General features: G+C 42.0%; 6 protein-coding genes across 13 annotated transcripts in view; 4 read left to right on the forward strand and 2 right to left on the reverse strand.

The window, feature by feature from the left end:
• The first annotated feature begins 36 nt into the window (after nt 1-36).
• On the forward strand, nt 37-2468 carry LOC125765070 (putative Dol-P-Glc:Glc(2)Man(9)GlcNAc(2)-PP-Dol alpha-1,2-glucosyltransferase). Its single transcript, XM_049429930.1, has 3 exons — nt 37-496; nt 559-1155; nt 1232-2468. Exons 1-3 carry the CDS (start codon nt 341-343, stop codon nt 1781-1783), a joined length of 1305 nt encoding a protein of 434 aa, XP_049285887.1. The 5' UTR covers nt 37-340; the 3' UTR covers nt 1784-2468.
• Nucleotides 2290-6641, reverse strand: LOC125765088 (inactive ubiquitin carboxyl-terminal hydrolase MINDY-4B). 7 transcript variants are annotated; one of them, XM_049429963.1, is made up of 7 exons: nt 6277-6641; nt 5261-5300; nt 5071-5161; nt 3912-4001; nt 3488-3847; nt 3150-3371; nt 2290-3083 (listed from the first exon to the last, which is right to left on the reverse strand). In XM_049429963.1, exons 3-7 carry the CDS (start codon nt 5122-5124, stop codon nt 2655-2657), a joined length of 1155 nt encoding a protein of 384 aa, XP_049285920.1. In that variant the 5' UTR covers nt 5125-5161; nt 5261-5300; nt 6277-6641; the 3' UTR covers nt 2290-2654. The 7 variants fall into 7 exon arrangements, with proteins under 7 accessions (XP_049285920.1, XP_049285916.1, XP_049285915.1 ...); XM_049429959.1 differs by having other exon boundaries at nt 5071-5205; nt 6277-6640; XM_049429958.1 differs by having other exon boundaries at nt 5071-5205; nt 6138-6640.
• Nucleotides 6642-10468: 3827 nt separating this feature from the next.
• On the reverse strand, nt 10469-12058 carry LOC125765071 (venom protease-like). Its single transcript, XM_049429931.1, has 2 exons — nt 11701-12058; nt 10469-11637 (listed from the first exon to the last, which is right to left on the reverse strand). The coding sequence occupies exons 1-2, from the start codon at nt 11974-11976 to the stop codon at nt 10612-10614; spliced, it is 1302 nt and encodes a 433-aa protein (XP_049285888.1). The 5' UTR covers nt 11977-12058; the 3' UTR covers nt 10469-10611.
• A 1106-nt stretch (nt 12059-13164) lies between these two features.
• Nucleotides 13165-14751, forward strand: LOC125765150 (uncharacterized). Its single transcript, XM_049430051.1, has 2 exons — nt 13165-14470; nt 14550-14751. Exons 1-2 carry the CDS (start codon nt 13965-13967, stop codon nt 14704-14706), a joined length of 663 nt encoding a protein of 220 aa, XP_049286008.1. The 5' UTR covers nt 13165-13964; the 3' UTR covers nt 14707-14751.
• A 103-nt stretch (nt 14752-14854) lies between these two features.
• LOC125765204 (uncharacterized) lies at nt 14855-16142 on the forward strand. The gene is made up of 2 exons (XM_049430122.1): nt 14855-15646; nt 15721-16142. The coding sequence occupies exons 1-2, from the start codon at nt 15156-15158 to the stop codon at nt 15860-15862; spliced, it is 633 nt and encodes a 210-aa protein (XP_049286079.1). The 5' UTR covers nt 14855-15155; the 3' UTR covers nt 15863-16142.
• A 958-nt stretch (nt 16143-17100) lies between these two features.
• The window catches only part of LOC125764930 (semaphorin-5A), a 120062-nt gene continuing 115227 nt past the window's right edge, over nt 17101-21935 (forward strand). Inside the window, exon 1 of one of the 2 annotated variants that reach the window (XM_049429661.1) lies at nt 17101-17898. The gene's annotated coding sequence lies outside the window, so the exon portion shown is untranslated. The remainder of the gene's footprint in view (nt 17899-21935) is intronic. The other variant, XM_049429660.1, reaches the window with a different exon arrangement.

A 21935-nucleotide genomic window follows, 5' to 3' on the forward strand; every position in this document is an offset into this window, starting at 1 on the left:
CTGTCAAGTCATTGCAGGGTTTTTCATGTGGTGAGCTCAACTGACAGCATGTGCACAATCGTTTGTTGTGTACGCAATTGCAAATAGGTAAAATTGAATGAAAATGTACAAAAGAAAAGAAAACCTGTTATCTTAATGGCTAGGACATTTAAGTAGTATTATTCAAACTAAAAAAATATAATCAAAAACCCGTGAAGCTCTTTAAATATTTTGAGCGCTTTGAATGTCTTGTGTATACGCTGTCAGTTTGTTGCCGAGTTGTAAACAAACTCCACGTCTCAACAGCAACGCAAGTTCTATGTAGTTTTTAAATCGAAATGTACATTGATAAGGCCAAACGATGATTAAAAAGTTGATTCCATTAGTTTGCCTTTTTGGCTATTCATCAATTTCATTCGTGGTGTTTAACAAAGTGTACGAAACGACGCAGCTCGTTATCGATGAGGAGTTTCATTTACGGCAAGGAAATCATTACTGCCACGGCCGGTTTCAAGTTGTAAGTATGCACACATTGTTCCTTTACGATATCGTAATCACCATAAATCCGATTCTTTCTAGTGGGATCCAAAGATCACAACATTTCCTGGTCTATATCTGGCGTCCGCATTGGTACTGAGGCCCCTCGAAGCCTGTTCGGTATATAACCTGAGACTAACATCCTTTATCGCGGCAATTATCAACGTGGTGCTGATTTATAAACTGCGACAAAGCTTCCTAAACCAGAAAGGTTACACCACACTACTGCTAGAGACGGCTTCCCTTTCGTTGCTTCCGCCGCTGTATTTCTTTTCCCATCTTTACTACACGGATGTGCTTTCTGTGACGGCCGTACTACTGTTGCTGCTGGCCAGCGAAAGACGTCGGCACAATTGGGCCGCATTCTGGGGCTTCTGTGCGGTGCTGATGCGTCAAACAAACATCGTATGGGTTGGATTTGCGTGTGGCTCACGAGCTATTGATTTGCTAGTAGCTCGTGGAAGCTTAAAACAGACATTACTTTCTCCCAAACGATGGATCGAACTTGCTAGTGACATGATGGATCGTTTCTGGGCGTACGCTCTCGTGCTGGGTGGCTTTATTGCGTTTCTCATTTGGAATGGTTCAATAGTGATAGGCGATAAATCGGCACACGAAGCTGCCGTACATCTTCCCCAGGTAAGCAGGTCAATGGTGCACAATGCCAAAGGAAAAGATCTTAACGTTTTAATACCGTTTTTCTTTTCAATTTCAGTTGTTTTATTTTGTTTTGTTCTTCGCAACATTCAGCGCTTCTTTAGTACTGCCAGCAGGTAAAACAATCCTTCGAGCAGTATTGCGTAAATGGTATATCCTTCTGATGGTGTTCGTCATCTTCGGCGGTATCGTACATTATAATACGATCGTACATCCGTACTTATTGGCCGATAATAGACATTACACATTCTATCTATGGAACCGCTTTTTTGGACGCTGGTGGTACGCAAAGTACTTGCCAGTGCCGGTCTATACGATCGGTGGATTGCTGCTGTGGAGGGCAAGCATGCAGCATCAATCGTACGGGTACCAATTGCTCTGCACGCTGGCCATACTAGCATCAATAGCGCTACAACAGCTGATTGAAGTAAGGTACTTTATTTTACCGTTTCTTGTGTTGCGGTTGCTGCGAAAAGGAGGAACTTCTAGAGGCGCCCTATTGGTAGAATTGATTGCAAACGTTGCTATCAATGTAGTAACATTTGCGCTCTTCTTTCGAAAGGAAATAATGTGGGAAAACTATTTTCATCCACAGCGTATAATGTGGTAAATCTTTTCGATGATCGTTATGAAGGCTGTGTATTTAGCACTTAGCCATAAAAGTCTGAAGTCTGTAAATCTAAGCATAAAATTACAAATAAAACATAGACTTTCAAAGTCAGATGCAACAGGGTGTAACTATAAACTTCAGCTATCGTTTGGATGCAGAAAATAACATTTAAATACGTGGAGATAATACCACTAATAGGGACAATTTACTATGCAGAATTAGTTTTACCTTCAGTTGGTGTCTAGATTCACAGCAACTCTTGCGTTGTAGTTCCCTCATAAAGGACTCTCCCGAAATATAATGACAAACCTTCCCATGAAGCCATATGATAAGCGCGAGTATGTATCTTCATTTGCTGCAAGACTGTTGATGAAATTCGAAATGATAAATGATTTAAATGAAAGTTTGTTCTTTTTCATTAAAACATTTGAATAGCAGCACTATTCACGTACGTAATCCACGGAGTATGTGGACTAAAGATGATCAATAAAAAGAAACTAAGCGCAGAACAATTTATTCCCTATTTATTCGGAATAGCAAGCAGAACGTGCGTCTGTTTAAGGGCGAGTTCGGTAGTTATAATTGTAACTTTTGGTTTTGCAAGCGTTCAATTTCCTTCCAGCATAATCCAATCCAATAGAATCTAGCTCTCTGGAATGCGTTGTAGTCATTAGAGAGAGAGAGAGACAGAATGCGCGAAATTAAATACTGAAATAAAATAAAAAAAAGATCAATTATTTCCTCTACGGAGAAAGTACACCATAACCAGTATGCACGTAACAGGCCAAGGAAAGGCGTAAACTCTGCTCACAATCATCATTATTAGCGTTCTAATAGGTGAAACATCACACAAAACAAATCATGCTATCTTTTAGAAGTTCAACGAGGCTGGCAATGCGCCATGGTACGTGATCTTGGCGTCCATCCATTTCGTGTGTATAAGTCTTTCCAGTGGCGTAGAAACCATATCGTCCCGCTTCCGGTCACCTTCCTGGTCACCGGTATCACCACCACCCTCGTCCTGTCCGCGGTTATCAACGGTCATCGAAAGGTAACAACCGGCGCAAGTGTAGTAATGCAGCTCGAATCGCTTTTCGGCATGATAGTTACGGAGCAGTTCTCGATTGGAGTTGAACAGTACACCGTAATGGCCACAGCAGCAGCTAACCCAAACAGGTGTAGCCGGAGTTTTGAGCCGCGAACCGGGCATACGTGATGCGGAGCGCATCGCTTCATTTTCTCCTTCCCAAACCAGTAGACCGATCGCTCCACGGCTGAGAATTCCGAATTGTGGTACGGCCTGGAAGATCGAGTGCATTAGCATGGTAATGGTGGGCGAGTTTGCTACGCTGGTTCCTTCACTTACGTAATGATCCTCGTCACCAACGTACACGACACCATTGTGCAGGTACGGTGTGGCACGACCTGTTAGCAGCAGTGTGATGACGTTGAGTGACCCTTCCTCGTGGGGTCCCATTAGATGTGCGCCCTTCGGTGCATCCAAATCGTTACGCATGTTCTCCATGCCACGCGTTAATACAGCACTGTACAGATAGAGCAATGTTCCTGGGCCCGGATTTTCTGTAAACTACAAAACGGAAAGCAAGAAAGCTGGCATAAAAGTGATCTCTTGTCTAAACCTCAGTGCATCCCCAATTTATAAGTTACCATCGTCACTTTTGTAACGGAACACTTCACACTTACGTAGGGCAAATATCGCTTCATAAATATCTGCAGATCGTCCAGCTTGGTAAACTCGAAGAAGTACAGCTTCTCCGTTACATTGTCCTGAAAGTAAACGTGGCTGTGCGGTATGTGGGACGCCTCACCCGGCAACGCTACGATCGCTTTCGTCTTTTCCCCAATGTTCCACAGTATGTCCGACATGGCGGTATACAGGGACAGGGCCTGTTCTGCCTCGGTAGGTTTCAGCAGCTCCTCGAGCGGGACCGATTTCTCGCGCGGCTTGTTGTCGAAGATAAACTGCTTGATGATGTGTGCCTGCAACACGGACTGCATGCCTCGCGTTGCATTTCGAGGTGTACGCAGTCCGTACGGATATTCCTGTCGATGGAAAAATACAGGAGTGTTGAGTTGGATAGTTAAGATGAAACAGATGTTTATCAACCTGGTTTGCAGGACCGAAAGTGAATCCGGTACGTGTCCATTCACCACGTGGAGGACTGGCTGCCGATCCAAATACCGTTTGCCGTAGTTCCTATAGTAGAAAAAAATCAACAATCATTTTTAGTTATCATTGACGTTAAGTTGGTTAAAAAATATTCGCTTATTATTTTAACGGAAGGATATGTATTATGTAGGATATGTTATATACAAATCGAGAATTTCTTAGTAATGCTCATGATGCTAATTGGGTTTAGGTTCGAATTTGACATGCCGTTGAATTTAGTAGCTTCAATTATTTTATGAACTTGATATGGAACTCATTTATTAAAAGTATTTCCTTTTATTCAACCATGCACGAAGCGATTTCCTGCCATCAGGTTGTCGTTTGTTCTCGGATAGCTTAGAATAAATTGGCTGCGTACTTTCTTGGACTTGGACAAATCCATTCTATAGTAGAAACTTGAAAGAAAGTTGCTCATAAAGTAATCGCTAATAAGAACGCATGGTAGTTGTAGTGTTAAGGAGTTTTAAGGAACAATTAAGTTGAAGTAGCAGAGCCGGCCTTTACACGCCAGGACCAAATATGTCCAATATGTAAGTTATGGTAAAATCAGTTATAGTATAAGATAAGCATGACCTCGTTAAGGTCGTTAAACATCCATAAAAGTTTCAAGGAATCGCTCGATGAGTCTGTAACTGATTCTTCTTTTTCTCGGTTTAACGACCTCTAAGGTCATGCCGGCCACAAGATATATTTTCACCTCGTAGTCGAATAATCAGCCCTTGCTACGGGGCGTAACTGATTATAGTAAACAATTATTCACTTGGGAGTTTTTTGCATTTGCTCGTTTAAACTCGGTTATTATAATAACCATATAATAACCATGATATACACCGTACAGGTAGTAAAATATATCGGAAACTTGCTCAAGGGATTTAAAAGATATTTTTCCCGGTTATTGAAATTCGAATTAGTAGCTGAATGGCTAGTATACGTTTTTTTTCAGAGTATATAAATGAAATGGAATTACTTAATTAAAAATCACGGTTAATTAGGAACACAATGCATCAAAAAGCATATAGGCTATGACAAAAAAGAAAACATTAAAAAATGCAAAAAAAGTTGAATGATCAAACTATCAATCGAAATAAAAACTTACGATAGCTTCATCCATCGTTATGGGCCGTCCGCCGACTATTTTCAATTTTGCCATGATACAGCTGTTTCAAGCTCACGTTCACACCGGAGAACTGGTTTACGGATGTATCGGTTTAAATTGAATATAAAACTCTGACTGTAACAAACGAGATCATATAAGCTATTGTTGATTATCTATTTGTTCTACCAACCACTTCACACCGAAGCACTCATTTCGTTAACTTCACAAGGCTAAGAAATAAAAGTAACAGCGAGTATTAAGTTACACTGAACAATTGAAGGAATCCGACTATATCTAACAGTTCTTCCAAGGCAAGAAACTTTCAGAAGACAACTGTTTTCACACTCGTGCACAACATGCACGTCCGAACGACACACTCTGATGCCGGGCTCGTCGACCGACCTTGCAAACTATGGATATGCTTTTAGTGTTCCTTTCGTCACCAAAAACCGTCGCCTCATAAATCGTAACACCCAATCGTCTCTAGCCGGAATGGCAGCGTTTTTCCGAATCTCGAGTACCGCTTCGTGAACTTCCCAAACTTCCCGTGTTATGGAAATGTGCGATGGATAGACACTACGCGACTGAATGCGTGCTCGACATGCATCGATTTACACCTGTATACGCACCACGCACCATTTGTCTGGAAAGGTTCAAGGATAGGTGTTTTTATGTTTGTTTGATTCTCTTCTAGCGTCTGAAAGCTAAGACACGTGTCAGTGCTAGACGACTATAAAATATGTCACTCATCAACACCGGTTTCACTGAAATGCTTATCCTTCGTACCACAAATATCGCACGCTTCCTTTGGAACTAACATGAAAGTGCTAAAATGCTCCACATGTTGGAGATTTTGATCGATTCAGCTACTCGATCATATAGCTACTGTACGATGGCTTTAATGCTTGAAGACTTTTTCCTTCAAAAGATTAATGTTCACAGACGTGTCAAGTTGAATGTTTGGTGTGTTCACTAACAAGATCTTGTTGAAAAATAATTCAAATAAGAATTTATGGAAAGATTGACGAATCGCTGTTCCTAACACAATCACTCATCATTTAACGTACGCAACCAAATACTAACAGCACGCAGCCGTAACACAGAATTTTAGGCGGATTTTAGTATCGCAACGTGCGTATATTTAACACCCAAAAATAAAAAAAGGAAAATAATTTTTCCTGCCTTCTTCACCAACTGTACACATACACTTTGAACACTAAACAACACCTTCACACACACGTAAAGCAAACACCCCGAACGATTGAGGCTGCGTGTGAATAGATTCGCGTGTTAACTCAATATGGTATTTGCCGTCGGTGCGAGTTTCGTTCGCGAAAGGCATCCACTCGGCTTCACGGAGTTCCACACGTTCAGATTTCACGTTGCAGCTGCAACCTGCACAGAGCGGAAGAACGAGGATCGCGGGCAATCGACAATCGGCCCAGCACCTGTGCAACCCGAACAGAATTGAACGCCCGTGACGAACGACTTCCAGCTGGCGAATGAATTGAAGTGAGCATTGAACCAATAGTTTTATGCGGCTACTTGTTAGCTGGCCTGGCTGCCTGGATGGTAGGACCCAATGCGAGGATGCGCCCAAGCACCGAACCGGACCGGAAGGGAATGTGGAAAGTTGAGCGTTTGTTGCCAACAACCGGTTCGCTGTCCTTTCGTCCCTGCGGTACTACCTTCCGTTGTTGTGTGCTGTGTTGCTGAATTTGATGCGCCGCACCATCGAAGAAGTGGTGCAATAAACACGCCACGCCACACCATTCCGGCAGCGTGTTTGTTTGGGGTGTCTTATTTGGGACTCACTTCAGCTCGCTTCAGCTGGAGTAGTGGGTTTGGCGCAGAGTGGAGCCGAACGTTGCTTGATTGCAGTACCGCTGACGGGGTCCGGACGGTGTTCTCTTGCATGCGGCGTCAAGGATGTTAGTTCGTTGGATGGTTGAAACGAAATTTCATTATTTTGCGTTTTGTTTTTGCGCCATACGATCGAGCTGTTGACGATGAGGAAAAAGCGAAGCTTATGTGAGAGTACTCATTGGTGCAATAATTACTTGCAACGATTAAGGATGCATACATAAGAGATTGTTCGTAATTAGACCATTAAAAGTAGTACTCAATCTTTCTTGAAGATTTCAGACAAGTTTCAGGAATTCATTTACTTTATGTTAGAGTTCCCCAGGTATTCCTGAGTTTTGTTTTTCGATGATGATAGATGGAACTAATCAATAGTTCACCATTTTACAGCTGATTGCAAATGTATGAGGAATGTCCATCCCGGGAAGAAGCTAGGTGAGGTAGTTGGATTTTAATGAAGCCACCGATCCTTACCACCAGTTCCGAACATCCATTTAGCGCTATCTCTTCTTTGCGCCATCCACTTACTACGGGGCCAACGGGTGGCTGTGGCAGCTGTGGGCGGTGTTTTCACAAAGACCTCAATTCACCGGGTAACCGGATCGTGTTTGACAGGCGAACGAAGTCCAAAAAAAAAGGGCTAAAATAAAAATGGGGTTCTAAATTTATCGGAAGCGGGCCACCGCTCGAGTGGCTATGGCTACCGGTATGTCCATCAAGCAAACTTTTTTTTTTGATAGAGAGAGAGAGAGGTTTGTGCAGGACGATGGTGGACGACGGTTTTACCGCTCGTTCGGTGCTGTGATTTTGTTGTTGTTGTTGCTGTTGCACAGTAGTGTTTGTGACAAAACAAAGGCTTTGTTATCAGTTCGTAGTGTACGCAGGTACGTGTGTAAGGGTGTGTGAAGAAGTTTGAAAATTGGCAAGGGTGGTATACGTGATGCGAAAAACCATGCACACGTACTGTTTAAAGTGTGGCCATATAAGGGTATGTGTTGTTTGACAGTCACCGTAATGATGGCTGCCAATCAATCTGAAGTGATGTTTGATTGTTTGTGAGTGAAGTTTGGTGCAAAAAGGGGGAGAGGAGTGTAGATGCGAAAGAATGTTAATAATATTTAAAAGTAGTTTTTTAAAGTTTGCACTAATGTAGGTACAAAAGAAGAGAAAAATCGTTAAGATAGAAGGATTGGTATATTTTCTCAACCAACAATGTGAAATATTTCAATTTGAAAATTCGATGGAGACACCTGGTACTTTGTAGAATACGCAAAAATAAAGCCAATTAGAGCTTGGATTTACCTTTCTATAGATCGAAAAAACATTTAAATACTGTTTTACAAATATTTTTTCAACTTTTTCTTCTTTTATAATTTAGTTAATTCCACCAAGGGCGCTGTACCTTAAAGGCGATTAAGGTTGATCCTTAAAATTTACGATCAATTTAAATTTAGAACTCCTTGTTAGAAGTTAGATAACTACAGAAGAAGTTTTACATCTTCGATTTTAGAATCTTCACACAATGTAGGAAGTAAATGCCCTTGTAAATGCTACAATTGCCACTGTTGAAATTGAAAGCGTGAAAAGCGTTATTACTATTTTATAATAGTTCATTCCGTACGGAAACGCCACGTTACCTTTTCAATCAGTTTGTGGCTACAGCAGGTTAACATGATCCATCACCCCGTCCTCACCCGCGAGCGAAACGTCCTCGTCCTGGATGGCAATGAAAGTAAATTATTACATTGTTTGCCGTTTCGTAGCCCGCTGTGTCCGTTGGCTGTGAAGGTTTTGCACCTTTGATTGAAAAGGTGCCGGGTAAATGGGTAAAACTTTTCAAATCATAATTCGTACTGTACACGCAGCAGCGTGTATTCGCTGTGTATCTGTGTATTGCGATTCGCCAATATGGTACGGTATCAAATCACAGCAATTGCTTCATTTTTAACCTTGCGCATGTCTTGCGTACATGAATTTAAACATGACGGCATGGAATCATGGAATCATGGATAGGTTTTTTCCTGCGCTAAAATGTGCTAACTTGAGCTATATTTCCTTTGTTCATCGTATGTAAAAATGTAATTAGTACGATAGTTTATAATGTTTCGGAGCCACAATATTCTCTACCCTTGCGGCTTCTATCGGCCTTACGAATTTGCGGTCCGATTGGGAAGTATTTTAGATTTTCGGCACGATTGTATTAGTGTAAGCCCATTCCTAGCTGTCAATCAACGCAGCCCCGGTGATGGTTGTTTCGCGAAAAAACACTTTTGTACAGTGGATTGGCGTTTTTATTTTATCAAGCGTTTTGCTTTGCGTTTCGTTTTAGTGGGAAGGACATCGGGACAGTGCATAGCCTTGATCGAGTGGCTCGTGGAACAATTTACTCCGGCTCATCCTGCACAAACGGTACGCCCGGGGGTACGCTGTTGCCTGCCATGTCCAACCAATGGGTGAATGTTTTTCCCCCCGTCGCGAAAGATACTTACAGCGGAGATGGCAGTGTAATCACGCATCACCTTGAAGCAGCATGCACGAAGCAAACGAAGCAATTTAGATGTCCATTTATGATATTCCATTCGGTTACGGCCAATCTACAATAAGCACACCAACACACACGTGACGGCAAAAGGTGTAAATCGCATCAGCTTGCAACCGTTATGGGTACCAACGCTAAACAACGCCCCAAACCATCCGGCAAGGAATCACCCGTAATGAACCCGAAGCACGCTAGTACATTCGGTCGGTGCAAATGGTACCCCCCGGTGCACACTAAAACTGGGTGATAATAAAACCATTTTCTCCTCACGTGGCAGCAGTTTTCCATCTAGGATGGATAGAATTCAATTTCACACTTCCCTTCCTTACACTGTTGGGTTTCACCGCCAACTTCCCTTCTTTTCCGACGGAGGGAAGGTGGCGGTGTGCCACTTTTTAATACCGGCTTTGCTGCACAGTTTCACCGAACTGTACGGTGGCACATAAATCAAGCCGCTATATATTTCAATCGATTCGAGTTTCTGGAGATGTTGGACCAATTTCGGAACAAAACTTTATCCACCCGGGTGCACCCGGTGAAGGTGGAGTTTCGTTTCGTCACATCCTTATGCAAATTGTGAGCCGTGCTTCAATAAATGGCCCGATCTGGCCCGGGGGGGTTTTGTTTTTCGTTGGTACAAATCGCGTGCCGATGGTTCGCAATATATTTTCGGCAAGTGCCAACTGGAGGTTCGCTAAATGTTACGGCGAAAGCAACACCAAAGGTGAGAGGGAAGTGGGTTTTTTTTGTTGTTGCACTATCTGAACGATGAAAGGTTTTTGAGAAAGTGATAATAGGTTGAATGACTCTTTGATGTATTGGTCTGTGTTTGGGGTTTGTAGCCTTTTTTTAGCGTTATCGATTGATCGCCGAATAGGTAAATAGGCGCTTTGTTTCGTCGTGATAAGAAGCAAACATTTGTTGTTCAAAAAGCGATTCATTTCAATAGAAATATGGACCATGGAAAGTGAACTTTAAAAAGAAGTTCTTTATAGATTTGTAATCGAATTGCAATTGCTTTATTATTGAATGTCGTACAAGATACAGAAGAATGACATCGAAGATGCACTAAGAAATAGTTACTTGGACATTTTGCTTATGCTGTGCCACGAACGAACCTTCTCATGTGCTTCCGAACACTAGAACACAGCATTTTCGATGATCCACCGTACGTACGAACTGATCCGGGTGTAAATACCTGGATGATTAGGTTCTCCGCAACGAATTCCCCAGGAAACGACACCAACGACTGCCCACCGTTGGTTGGGCAGCTGTATCATCAGCGGTCCACCACTATCACCCTGACACGAGTCCTTTCCACCTTCGTACTCGCCGGCACACATGGTCGTATTGTAGATACGGTTAACATACACCTCCTGACACTCCTGATTCGACCAGATCGGTATTTTCACCTCCATCAGAATGGGTGAATGAGGACCACCGAAGAACTGTGTACCCCACCCGGTCACAATAGCCTGATATCCGGTCCAGGTATCATCGAGCGGTGGCATACAGATCGGCCAGATGTACGAGTTAAAGAACGATGGCTGGATCAGCTTCAGCATCGCTATATCATTCTCGTAACTGATCTGATCGAAGTCGGCATGAGCACGAATTTCCGCCACACGGAAGTCACGGTAACGCGTCTCATTGAACTGCTTGAAGTCGTACTCGCCGAGTCGTACGATGAACTGGTTCAGCTTCAGATTCATCACACAGTGGGCCGCCGTTAGTACGTGCCGATCGGTGATGAGTACGCCACCACAGAACGAAGTCTTTGACATGACGAGTGCCACCATCCAGGGCCATTCGTTAGATTCGGCCGGACGTCCACCGGAAATTTTGGACAGCTGCTTGGTGGACAGTCCACAACCACGCTCTTCCGGGCGTACGATCGCATCCCGTCCCGTTGGTCCATCTCCCAATCCATCGACGTCATCGTACGAATCGGCTCTGGCTGGCAGTCGGGCAGAGAACTCGGGGCCATTGCCATCCTGTACCACATCCGGGCAGCAGACACCGACACTCATGCCCTCGATAATGCAGAGATGCTGCAGGATGGACCATACGCTCTCCTTCAGCTCGGGACCCTTGCAGCTTTGATAGCTCGAGCAGTGTCCTTTCTCACCAGCCCGTGTACGACATTCCTTACCCTTAGTTTGGGCCTGAGAGTTATAAGATTATTATAAAACTATCTAACAACGAGTTAGTTTAACACATTTTCTTACTTGACCCTTCGCTTCCGTCGCACGTCGTTTCCGTGCAAGTTCGTTCAGATCCAACTGCTTGCTTTCACGTTGCTGCTTCCGATTGGCATAAGTAGCTCGATTTACTTTCGCAAAGCTAGCTCTATCAACGCCACGATCTTCCTCAGCTAACGTTTGATCAACGTCATTGAAATTCATCAGATTTTCCTTCACATGTTGATCACGGACAATACTAAGTCCGTACACCGTAGAAACAATTAGTAACAGCTTCAGCACCACCTGCACTGTTGGAATCATCTTAACGTTCTTAACACTTAGCTACACACAGACGTGTAGCGTCGATTGTTCACTGCACAAAACTGAAATCGAGTTTCAACTAGCTGATGGATGCTGCCTAGCCTTTTCCATTATCTGCAAGTGGTTTGACACTGGGGAATGCCTACCATTTATCGGCATTTTGCGTGGGTCGGGCTAGCAGCTTGCCGGTTCCCAGCTTTAGAGAACGACGGGCAAAAGAGACTCGTCTCATTTGCTCGATCGTATCCGAATGTTCGGTTCGGTAGTGCGACGAATCTGTTCCTCTTATCATGTACCATTTATTTCAAGAAATGAGGCCAAATCTGTTTGCAATTTTTCGCTACGCTTTTATGTTTCCCCCCCTCATTATGCTCACGCTTACATATGTACGAACGCAGTCGGTCGAGGGTCATGATATATTTTGATAATGAAATTTGAATTTCAGCATATTTACTGTGCTGCAAAGGTCGTAAAGAAAATGGTTCAAATGCTGAATGATAATGTTCATGATGGTTCGCTTTAAAACAATCGTCGTAGCTTGTCATTTTGTGGTGTTGGGTCATAAATTTTGCCATCATATGAAACGTACTAAATGTGGGCTAATGTCTAGGTTGTGACCCTCATGACTTTTATATTACTTAGAAGAATAATTTAGCATTGATCATCAAGGGTATGAAGCCGCTAAGCATGTGTGTTAAAGAGCCAACTCTCAAATAGTTTGACTGTAATAAAATCGCATTGTCAAATGATAATTGTAAAAACGTGTTCAACATAAGCAGAAAAACACAAATTAGAACTTCTGAAAAACGATTAGTAAGAATAGGATGTGCTGTGTTTCATGCTTTCAGCCAACAATTTCTTATGAAGGTGCAATGCAATTGAGTTGTGACATAAGAGTAATGTTAACATTCAAATTGTTTTTTTTTTATTTGTATGCTACGAAATGGTTTATCAGAACTAAAAATACAGTTTCGAAAAAAGGCTTCACAGCTCAACGACGGTTTGAGCCGTTACGAAGCGTTACACCCTATAGTGTGCAACATTGCGTGCAACATGCTTCATTTGATAGCATAAGCAGATGGTTTTTGTTATGCTGTGAATCGTAGAATAAAATTAATAATCATAAAAGCGATCATTAAACGATTATGTACATAAAAAACTATTTTTTTACCCCTTTCCCCCTATCACAACAAAAAGCAATGATGGAACCCCTCTATTTGCTGCTGAACTAGTTAATAGGCTGAAGCAAACTCCGGAGACGAAAGTGATATTCAAGGTACCCCTCGATGGTTAAGGTTTTTCTTGATAATGAATCGTGATACGACGGTGTCTATTCCTTAGCCTAATTGATCAACCACAGCCACCGAAGTCACCATTTTCGAAATTTTGTTTAAAGTAAGTAAGCTCATATGTTACACATGCATATGCACAAATCAGTTCTGTTGCAGCCGTTACCGTAAAGATCGTCTCGGTGTTGACATAATGTTCGCGCGACAAATTGCAAGAACGTGTACCTCAGTTGAGATGTTGTAGGTGCCGCCAGTTAAAGCGACTTGACGTTAACTGATCCCATCGCTAAAAGGAACGGACAACAAACTTTACCGCAACGAACGAAGGGCGATAGTGTGTAGATCTTTTCTTCCCTTTTTAATGGTACGCAAATTCTCTCATGCATGCGTAACAGGAGTAGGTCGTCGCTTAATTTGATCCAATTATGTACAGTGTCTAATTAACAAACACCACTAGTTAAACGCAAATTTGCTTTTTCTAGTGTCTCTCCCATCGGTGTGAACAGAGACCATGGTGCAAAATCCCTTCGACATGCGGCTAGAAGAGGAAGCAAGGTTAAAGGAACAGATCTTCCCGGATTGATGTCGTAAATAATTGCCAGTCACCAACCTGTCGTTAGATCACGCGAATCAGACCACTCGTCAGACTCATCATCCAATGGCAGTTTGTAGCGTTGGTGTTTAATAGTTACCGTGAAAATGTTTTATCCATTTAACCATTTTTGCAAGTGTGTCTTCATTACGTTGGCTCTGTCATGGCACCATGCAGCATCAGCACTCGATGGCCATAAACCGGTAGACATCGGCAACACAACTATACCGCTGGAACGTGTCAAACGATTGATAAGCTTCCCGATCAACGGTGGTGTGGCGAAGATAGTGCTAGGATTTCTGGCACCGGTTCGTTTCCATCATCCGCTTCCGCGTAGCCTTAACTGTGGCATTAATGTGCAGGCGAACTATGCCATCCGTCCGGACATTATCTTCCCCCGACCCGAGTCTATCTTCCGCAATCGCAACCTGAACCATTACGCTGATCCCGAGAGTCGGCAACGATTGTACGGCTTGGTTGAGAAGATCCTCAAGACGATGCTTGGTTCGAAAGGAAGGGCACGCGACTGTTTGCTACGCACGGTGTGTGAAGTGGCCGATACACCACTGCATCATAATGGACTAGTTGGGGAGTTGTTGGATGTGATATTTACGTGAGTTTTAAGTGAATCTGTTTTGTTGCCTGTTGTATCGCATTCGCTACATGAGCGTGTTTTTTTCTTTTATTTTTAGACCTCAAGAATCAGATGCACTGCCGTTGGAGTTCCTCATGGCACGCAGGTACGGCGCGAATGGAGTCAATTGTTTGAAGCTGTACCCTGCCTGTCCATGGGGTATGGGATTGCTTGATTACGTTTCGACGATTGGATTGGAGGATTTAATGTTGTGATCGTGTTTCGTTAAGATCGACTTTATAAACAGGCAGTGAGGCACATTAGACGTTCACATTTTTTCAGCAATAAAACAATTACAATTTTAGTTTTGTTTAAACATTGAGTTTTTCAAACTCAAATATTGATAACGTTGTCATAAAGACCTTTGATTATTGAGGGGTCACTCTTACATCTTCTCCATCAAGTGTCTCTTATGGTTCTTCACACTTGCTAGTGAGTATCCTACGTGAGTTCCCAAACACAGCGAAAGTTGGTCGAAATAACTTAGAATTGTGTCAGATATGCTCCAGATACGTTCACGAATCTTTTAGCCAATTAGCACCAGAAAGACAATTGAATGATGATCGATTTTGGAAACAGATTGCATAGCACTGATGCTGAATCGGAGTGACCATGCATCAGTCTAACATTTTCGGGTCTTTCAAGAGCATCGTAAAAAATAGTCATGAATAGCCGCTTGATACCATTGTACGCGATCGTTTTGTCGTTGCTTCTACTATCGTCCGTTTTTCACGTCGAAGCATCAACCGATGTGCAAGAGTGTCCTGCTAATCGTGTCCTGTCCCAACGCTCCAAACGCTGGATATTAAGCTATCCCATCAATGGTGGTTTTGCAAAGATGGTGTTTGGGTTTCTGTCCCCGATACGGTTCCACCATACATTGCCACGTAGTTGCAATTTGTCGCTCAACATTCAGGCCAACTATCGCATCCTGCCCAACATCATCTATCCGCGGCCAGAATCGATATTCAAAAATCGAGGCAATAGTGAGTACACTGACACAAGCCGAAAGCAGTTCTATGTGCTGGTGGAGAAAATGTTAACGAGCTGGAACCGTAATGGCCGTAGCTGTCTGTTGCGTACGATCTGTGAGGTTGCGGAAACGTCGTTGCGACACAACGGATTGGTTGGAGAACTGTTTGAAGTAGTTTTCACGTAAGTAGTTGATTTGTGTCCTATGGTGAACGATCCTAAAGCAGCTTCAATATTTTGTTTCCATACATTTGCAGACCGCATGAAACAGATCAACTGGACAGTGAATATACGATGGCACGTAAATATGGTGCGAATGGCGTGGATTGCATGAGGATGTACGCAGAATGTCCTCTTGGGCATGGTTTGCTCGATACCATCAGTGCTATTCAAATCTAATAAAAGGGGTGTTGTGAAGCAACATTTAAATATAATCATAAACAGGATTAAATAGTACCACATTGTACTTATATGTTTTTATGCATAATAGTTTAATAGTTTTTTAAGAATAACTGTGAATATGTAGAAAACGAAAGATTTGGAGAACATAACATTTCTTTTATTGTACTGTCGAAAGAGTTATTTAAAAGTTGGTTATAAATAAAACAAACCGAATTGAGTAAAAAGTGTATTGATAAAGATAGATCAACAGAGAGATCGAAAGCAATGATCTCAATGAGCAATGAGATGTTTATTATTTATTTTGATAGAATAAAAAATTTGTATTTCATTATGATAAATTTAATGAATTGTATAAAAGTGAGCTATAGGACCTACATTTTTGTGTTTCTTGATATTTTTTCCTTCTTAAAGATAATTTCCACCATACATATATAGATTTGTTTTGAACATTAGTTACTTTACTTAACATAACCTTACTTGGGGCGGCCCGATGGTGCATGTGATAAACGGCGCCAGTCCACAACACGGCCGGACCGGGTTCAAATCCCATCCGGACCGTCCCCCCGTAGCAAGGACTGACTATCCGGCTACGTGGTAAAAATAAGTCTGGTAAGCCAGAAATGGCCGGCGTGACCTGTAAGGTCGTTAAAAGCCAAGAAGAGAGAGAGAACCTTACTTAGCAATACAGCCAAGTCGAACTTTGAGATAAAAAAAAATTCTTTAAAGAAAAACATGACTGTATTGCTGTTATGTTTGCTTATCGGAGGAATACCATATGCGATTGTTTTTATTATGCTTGCTTTTGAAGACCACTGAAATGCTAGTTTCACATTTGCATGTGTGTGTGCGCGATTTATGCTTCTCGTCTTCGGCAAGGGTTAAAACAGGAGCGTAAAACATTATGCAATGATGATCACGAAATTACATTTGAAATTAGAAACAGAAATAAGTAAATATTATTATCTCTGCACTTAAATAGTTCAAACTTAAATTTAATGCTCACAAACTCAATTTTTAATGTACACTCCACACATTAGCGCGTGTTTGACATCTCTGGATTAAAGCTTCCATGGCAACATGCTCCATCGATCCCCCGCTGCCCCCCACGCTGCCCCCGGTGCCTTTAAACCCACGTACGCCAACATAACAAAAGGTAAACAAAACCGGTTCCCTCGCGTACGGGTGAAGTAGTGCGTTATTCGTGCTGCATGTGTTTGCCTGTGCCGGTCTCGCGCGGTCGTTGCCGCAGTGCTTCGTGGGCACACGCACACCACTTGCGTTTGCCACCACACGCGCTTCTGGTAAAGAAACGCGGCGTTTAATCTTCAACACTACACGACCACACAGTCTATGCTCTAACGTTGCCACGGTCGGTTGTAGCTGCAAATTGGCACGGTGTTTTCAGTCGCGGCGCTCGTAAGCGTTGGTTTGAAAAGTTTTGTTCTTCTGCGTGATGCAGTTTTACGCATCCCAAAACCCAATAAGTGACGAAACGCATCAACATTAGGTGTGATAAATTAAACAAAATGTGTATCGGGCAGGAATCGTGGATGGTTTAATGGTGCTGATGATGCTTGTGGCCTTTGTACGGTGTACGGTGAAGTGCTTAAGCTAGACGAATTGTGTGGTGCCCCATCGAGTGTTGATCGTGGTAAAACGTATTGAAGAAGGCTCGCTGGTGTGGTTGGATGAGATTTATTTTTAAAAAAGAACCTCCACCGGTGGAGATACCGTGTACCCAGCGCAGTGATCTTAGGTTGTTGCTCCAGCATCAACAAACACATGTAATGGAAGCTGATGCTAAAAGAAAAAGGTGAAGAAAAGGTGCTTCGCTTAAGCGAAATAGTTGAAACGTATTAAGAAGGTGAAACAAAAACGTGTTTTTATAATCCACTAAATTGTGCAAGTGTGTGAAGGTTGGGTAAAATTAAACACAAAAAGTGTTGCATTTATAGCGGAGAAACAAAAAAACCCCGAGGAGCAATAACATATTCCTTACGCGTGCAATATTTTGCAAAACCAATTCTACAAAGGTAAGCAAAATGGTGGATTTCGTCAACTTTAACCTGATCTAGAAATAAACAATTCTAACCACCGATAAAGCACACACAATCAAACGGAGGGGCACCCGTTTGCGTTGTGACACGGTTTGGCATCACGGCGCTTTTAATGGTGGCTGCTCTGGCTGCCCGGTCATGTAAAACTGGAACCCAAAGTTGTGATTTGTATGCAAATAATTTTGCGCGCGCCCCAAACCTGAAAGTTGATGTTTTTTTTTGCATCCACCCCGCGATCAAATGCGTACAGGCAGGCCTTTTATTTTCATTTTCTGGCGTTGTTTGCTGTGTGTTGCGTTTTAGCGCGCGGGTGCGATGGATTCGCGATCGATGCTTCACACGTATATTGCTTTACTTTTGTTCTTTCTACTCGCACCTTTCGTACCAGTTTGCTGTCATTTGAACTTGCCCTCGTCTCGTATCGGGAATCAGTTTTTACGACAACTATTTCCATATCGGTGCGTTCTTTTACGATTATTAACTTAACTTTTTTCTTTTCTTTTGGCAGGCAAAAGCAACCAAAAGTCGATGCACAAAAAATTAAATATTTAAAGAGGCAAATTAAATGTTTGAATAGGTTTTGATTGCGGGTGGAGGAGGGAGAGAGGGACAAACAAAACGAACATGGTTTTACGGGAAGGTGCAAATGCAAATCAGTTGCAGTGTTTGATATTTTGCATGGGTGGGAATGTGGAAAATTTCACAACAATTTTTTTCAAATCAGTTTGGCGTGGTTTTTATTTTGTGTTCAATTTTATTATTTTGGTATGATCAATTGTTGATGTAATTTTTAAAAATAGTAGAATGATCAAGAACCTTTTAGGAATTTAAAATTTAATTGTATTTAATTTAGCGTTTTTTTTGAATAATTAAATATCAACTTCTTTTCCAATTTTAGTCATGTATGCAATATTTTTTATGATGTTTACTTTTTGTTATTTTTGTTTTCCTTTTTTATGATTTTATGTCACGTATTCAATGTTTGATTTGAGTAATTTTTAATTTAGAAATTAATTAGTAAATGTTGATAACAAGACAAAAAAAATACATTTTTTAATATTTTATTTCGTTCTTCGCAAACACGGTCAAATTTTACATGATTATTCACTTATGTTACTTTATATTCCACATGTAATAAATGAACGATACCAGACGTGTAATGATTTATGGTAAAAGGAAAGGATGATATATCAACCAGTCCCGTTTCGAGTCCTCAAGTGTACAAATGCATTTCCTCGGTTATGGCTTTTAAGGGAATTACCATTAACGAAAACACTGCCATCCACCATCCAAACAGCTTCAAAAAAACGTTGCCTATCTTAGTTCTTGGGCAATTAATTAAATGCGACCATCGGCTTATGTATACCACTGGCGGAAAACAGGAACCCTAAAGTGGGCTGCAAAACGATCCCCAATCATCCGTTTGGTTCGTGCTCGTGTTTGATGTACGGACGTTAAACTATCCTTTTTGGATGGGTCCAATGGTCCGCTGAAATCAAATGCCACCGAACCAATGCCGTTGTTGCATCCTGTTTCCTCGAAAGGTTTTATTTTATCCCTTTTTTAAGAGCAATTTTTTTGTTTTGGTCGTGTTGCTGTTGCTGTTTGTCTGGAGGAAGACACACGTTCGAAGCGGTTCTGCCGTGGTTTCGTCGCGATCGTGTCTTTTCTTGCCTTCCAGCAACGTGACCAAACTTTAAACAAACACACAAACTCGTTTCTGGCGCTTTGGAGGTTTAATATTCACATAAGAAGGGAAGAATCTGCAGCACTAAGAAGGATCTCCAATGACGAAGGTACAGTTGTTGGAGCCTGGAACCCATTTTGTTGGAGCCTGGAGAAGTTTCTTTCAAACAAATGAAGAAAATGTACGACTTGAGGTAATGGAGTTTGTTGAACACATTCGATACGATCGGAAAAGGCATTTGAGGTTAGTGTGAAGTTTCTTATTGCAAAAGAAATACATTTGAAAGAGAGTTTAATCGTTAAAGTATGCTATTTGAGGCCTTTTCTGTCTGTACAATGTTACGCGCGAATGTGGTTCTTCACACATGACCGTTGACAAATTTGATGAGCTAAAGCGTTCAGAGAGTGGTGTGTGAAGTAGAATTGCCGGCAAGAATGTCAAACATGCACAACGAGAAGGATATGCCCGCGAATGGGGAGTAATGTGAAGAAAGGATGATTGCGTGAAATGTACACAGCGTCCAACGCAAACAAAAAGTCACAGAATCGTTGAGCGATCGATGGTTTGTTTATTTTTCACGCTATTTCGCGAGATTCATGTTGCGATCCTAACGAAGTTGGAGAAGATGGAATGAATACAATGAATAGATTTTGTTTTCGAACTCTCGATGATGTAGCAGTACTGTACAGGAAGTAGTTGGAAGTTGATGGTTATGCTCTCAAGAACTCTGGAAGAAGCATACATTATACAGATTATATCAGCTTTTGTTGAGACTAACTTTTCCGAAATATTTATCAGGGTTTTGAGAATTGAGAAAAAGTCGTCCAGAACTCGCTATGCAGAAGCATAGATCGATTATGCTTAAAATTTGAATTAAAAAAAAATAGCATCTTACCGGTTTTTACTCCGCCAGTGACCTTCACACCGGAGGGTTGCAGAAGTGACGAGTGGAACCCATTTGACGATTCAGTTTTTAGCGCTATAATCGAACCATTCCGTTCCCGAATGTCCTAAGGTTTTTTTTGTTTTTGGAAGGAACTGGGTACCGGTTTTTCCGTTACTGTGGCTGCGAAGTTCCGCGTTGCGTGAGTACATACACAGAATGCCCGCTGGCTGTTGTTCGCATGGGGAGAGCTATCCGCAACCAGCCGCGCACAAATGTTATTTCCTTCTGTGTGTTGAAGTTCTTTTTTTGTCGTCGGTACTCGGGAAGTTTGGCAATACGAAATAATTTTGAAAACATCTTCCCACCGGGCACAAGTGGTTACTTCTGGATGTGGCAGCTCGTGCCTAAAGCATTCCTCCCATCTACTACGGGTTTTTGGGGTTCCGTGTTTTTCGAGTCTTTTTTTTCGTCTTAAATTCTTTGTGGCCTCAGCAAGGCCACAACATAAACTGCAGACTCCGAAAACGTGATCGTACCCTGATCGATGGCGAGGGCTCAACGCGATTTCAATCGTTTTCGGTTGCGTGGCGACTTCTGTCCCTTGTCAGTTCTGCTGTCTCGTGTCTGTGTTTCGTTTTGATGAATGGCAGCATCTCTTTCGATTTCGGTGACCGGTTTTAAGGCTGTACTCGGGCTAAATTTTGCACCACGGAACGAATTTTGCCAATTCCTGGTCTTTTGTCTTTTACGCATGAACCTTTACGTCCTTGGTCAAGAACGTTTCAAGAACTGGTAGGGTATTGTACGTCGATTTGTTTTCCGCTATTTCTACATCCATGTTTAGGTATGGAATAAGTTTGTTTATAAATTTATAATATTTTGCTTGTAATTTGCAGTTCAGTACAATTACATTCAATGCGATAACGTACAAAGTTGCACCCGTGCTGACATTGCCCAGTTGTTGGTGCTCAGTTGAGTTCCTCGTTCGAGCTGAAGGAACTTTGCTCACTCGCATAATGTCAAGGCTTGTGTCGACTAAGTCGCTTTTAATGTTTGAACGTTTTGAAGTAAGCAATTTGAAATACTTTGTTGCATTTGTGCCCCGGAGTATTTGAAAAAATAACCTAAAAACTGAGGATATTGAAAAGTATATCATATTCGTTGAGAGTTTTCTCAAAACTCTGGTCATTGAAACAATTGTTTCATTCTCTCATGTTCAAAAGCGGTTCTTCGTTTGGGGATCTTTTTGAGTCTTTGCCTTATGGATCTTGCCGGGAGTTATGTTTTGTCCCATTGGCTTACTAAACCTCCCGAGAGGATTGAAATGTTTTCAGCTTACCATAATTCAATCATTATAAGCAGTTGAAGTGAAGCTTGTCGAATGGGCAAACACACACTAACCCGTGCACGTTATGTTAAAGTGGCTTAAACTTCATCCCA

This window comes from Anopheles funestus, chromosome 2RL (genome assembly GCF_943734845.2).
Source record: "Anopheles funestus chromosome 2RL, idAnoFuneDA-416_04, whole genome shotgun sequence".
NCBI classification, from domain to species: Eukaryota; Metazoa; Arthropoda; class Insecta; order Diptera; family Culicidae; genus Anopheles; species Anopheles funestus.

Bases quoted from the DNA above. Each gene is read 5' to 3' on its own strand.
- LOC125765070 (XM_049429930.1), top strand. From the start codon at position 341: ATGATTAAAAAGTTGATTCCATTAGTTTGCCTTTTTGGCTATTCATCA. The intron at 497-558 runs GTAAGTATGCAC...GATTCTTTCTAG, and splicing joins GCCACGGCCGGTTTCAAGTT to TGGGATCCAAAGATCACAAC. The intron at 1,156-1,231 runs GTAAGCAGGTCA...TTTCAATTTCAG, and splicing joins CTGCCGTACATCTTCCCCAG to TTGTTTTATTTTGTTTTGTT.
- LOC125765088 (XM_049429963.1), bottom strand. From the start codon at position 5,124: ATGGCAAAATTGAAAATAGTCGGCGGACGGCCCATAACGATGGATGAA. The intron at 4,002-5,070 runs GTAAGTTTTTAT...TTTCTACTATAG, and splicing joins TAACGATGGATGAAGCTATC to GAACTACGGCAAACGGTATT. The intron at 3,084-3,149 runs GTAAGTGAAGGA...TCGATCTTCCAG, and splicing joins TTGGTGACGAGGATCATTAC to GCCGTACCACAATTCGGAAT.
- LOC125765071 (XM_049429931.1), bottom strand. From the start codon at position 11,976: ATGATTCCAACAGTGCAGGTGGTGCTGAAGCTGTTACTAATTGTTTCT. The intron at 11,638-11,700 runs GTAAGAAAATGT...TATAACTCTCAG, and splicing joins CGACGGAAGCGAAGGGTCAA to GCCCAAACTAAGGGTAAGGA.
- LOC125765150 (XM_049430051.1), top strand. From the start codon at position 13,965: ATGTTTTATCCATTTAACCATTTTTGCAAGTGTGTCTTCATTACGTTG. The intron at 14,471-14,549 runs GTGAGTTTTAAG...TTTTATTTTTAG, and splicing joins TTGTTGGATGTGATATTTAC to ACCTCAAGAATCAGATGCAC.
- LOC125765204 (XM_049430122.1), top strand. From the start codon at position 15,156: ATGAATAGCCGCTTGATACCATTGTACGCGATCGTTTTGTCGTTGCTT. The intron at 15,647-15,720 runs GTAAGTAGTTGA...ATACATTTGCAG, and splicing joins CTGTTTGAAGTAGTTTTCAC to ACCGCATGAAACAGATCAAC.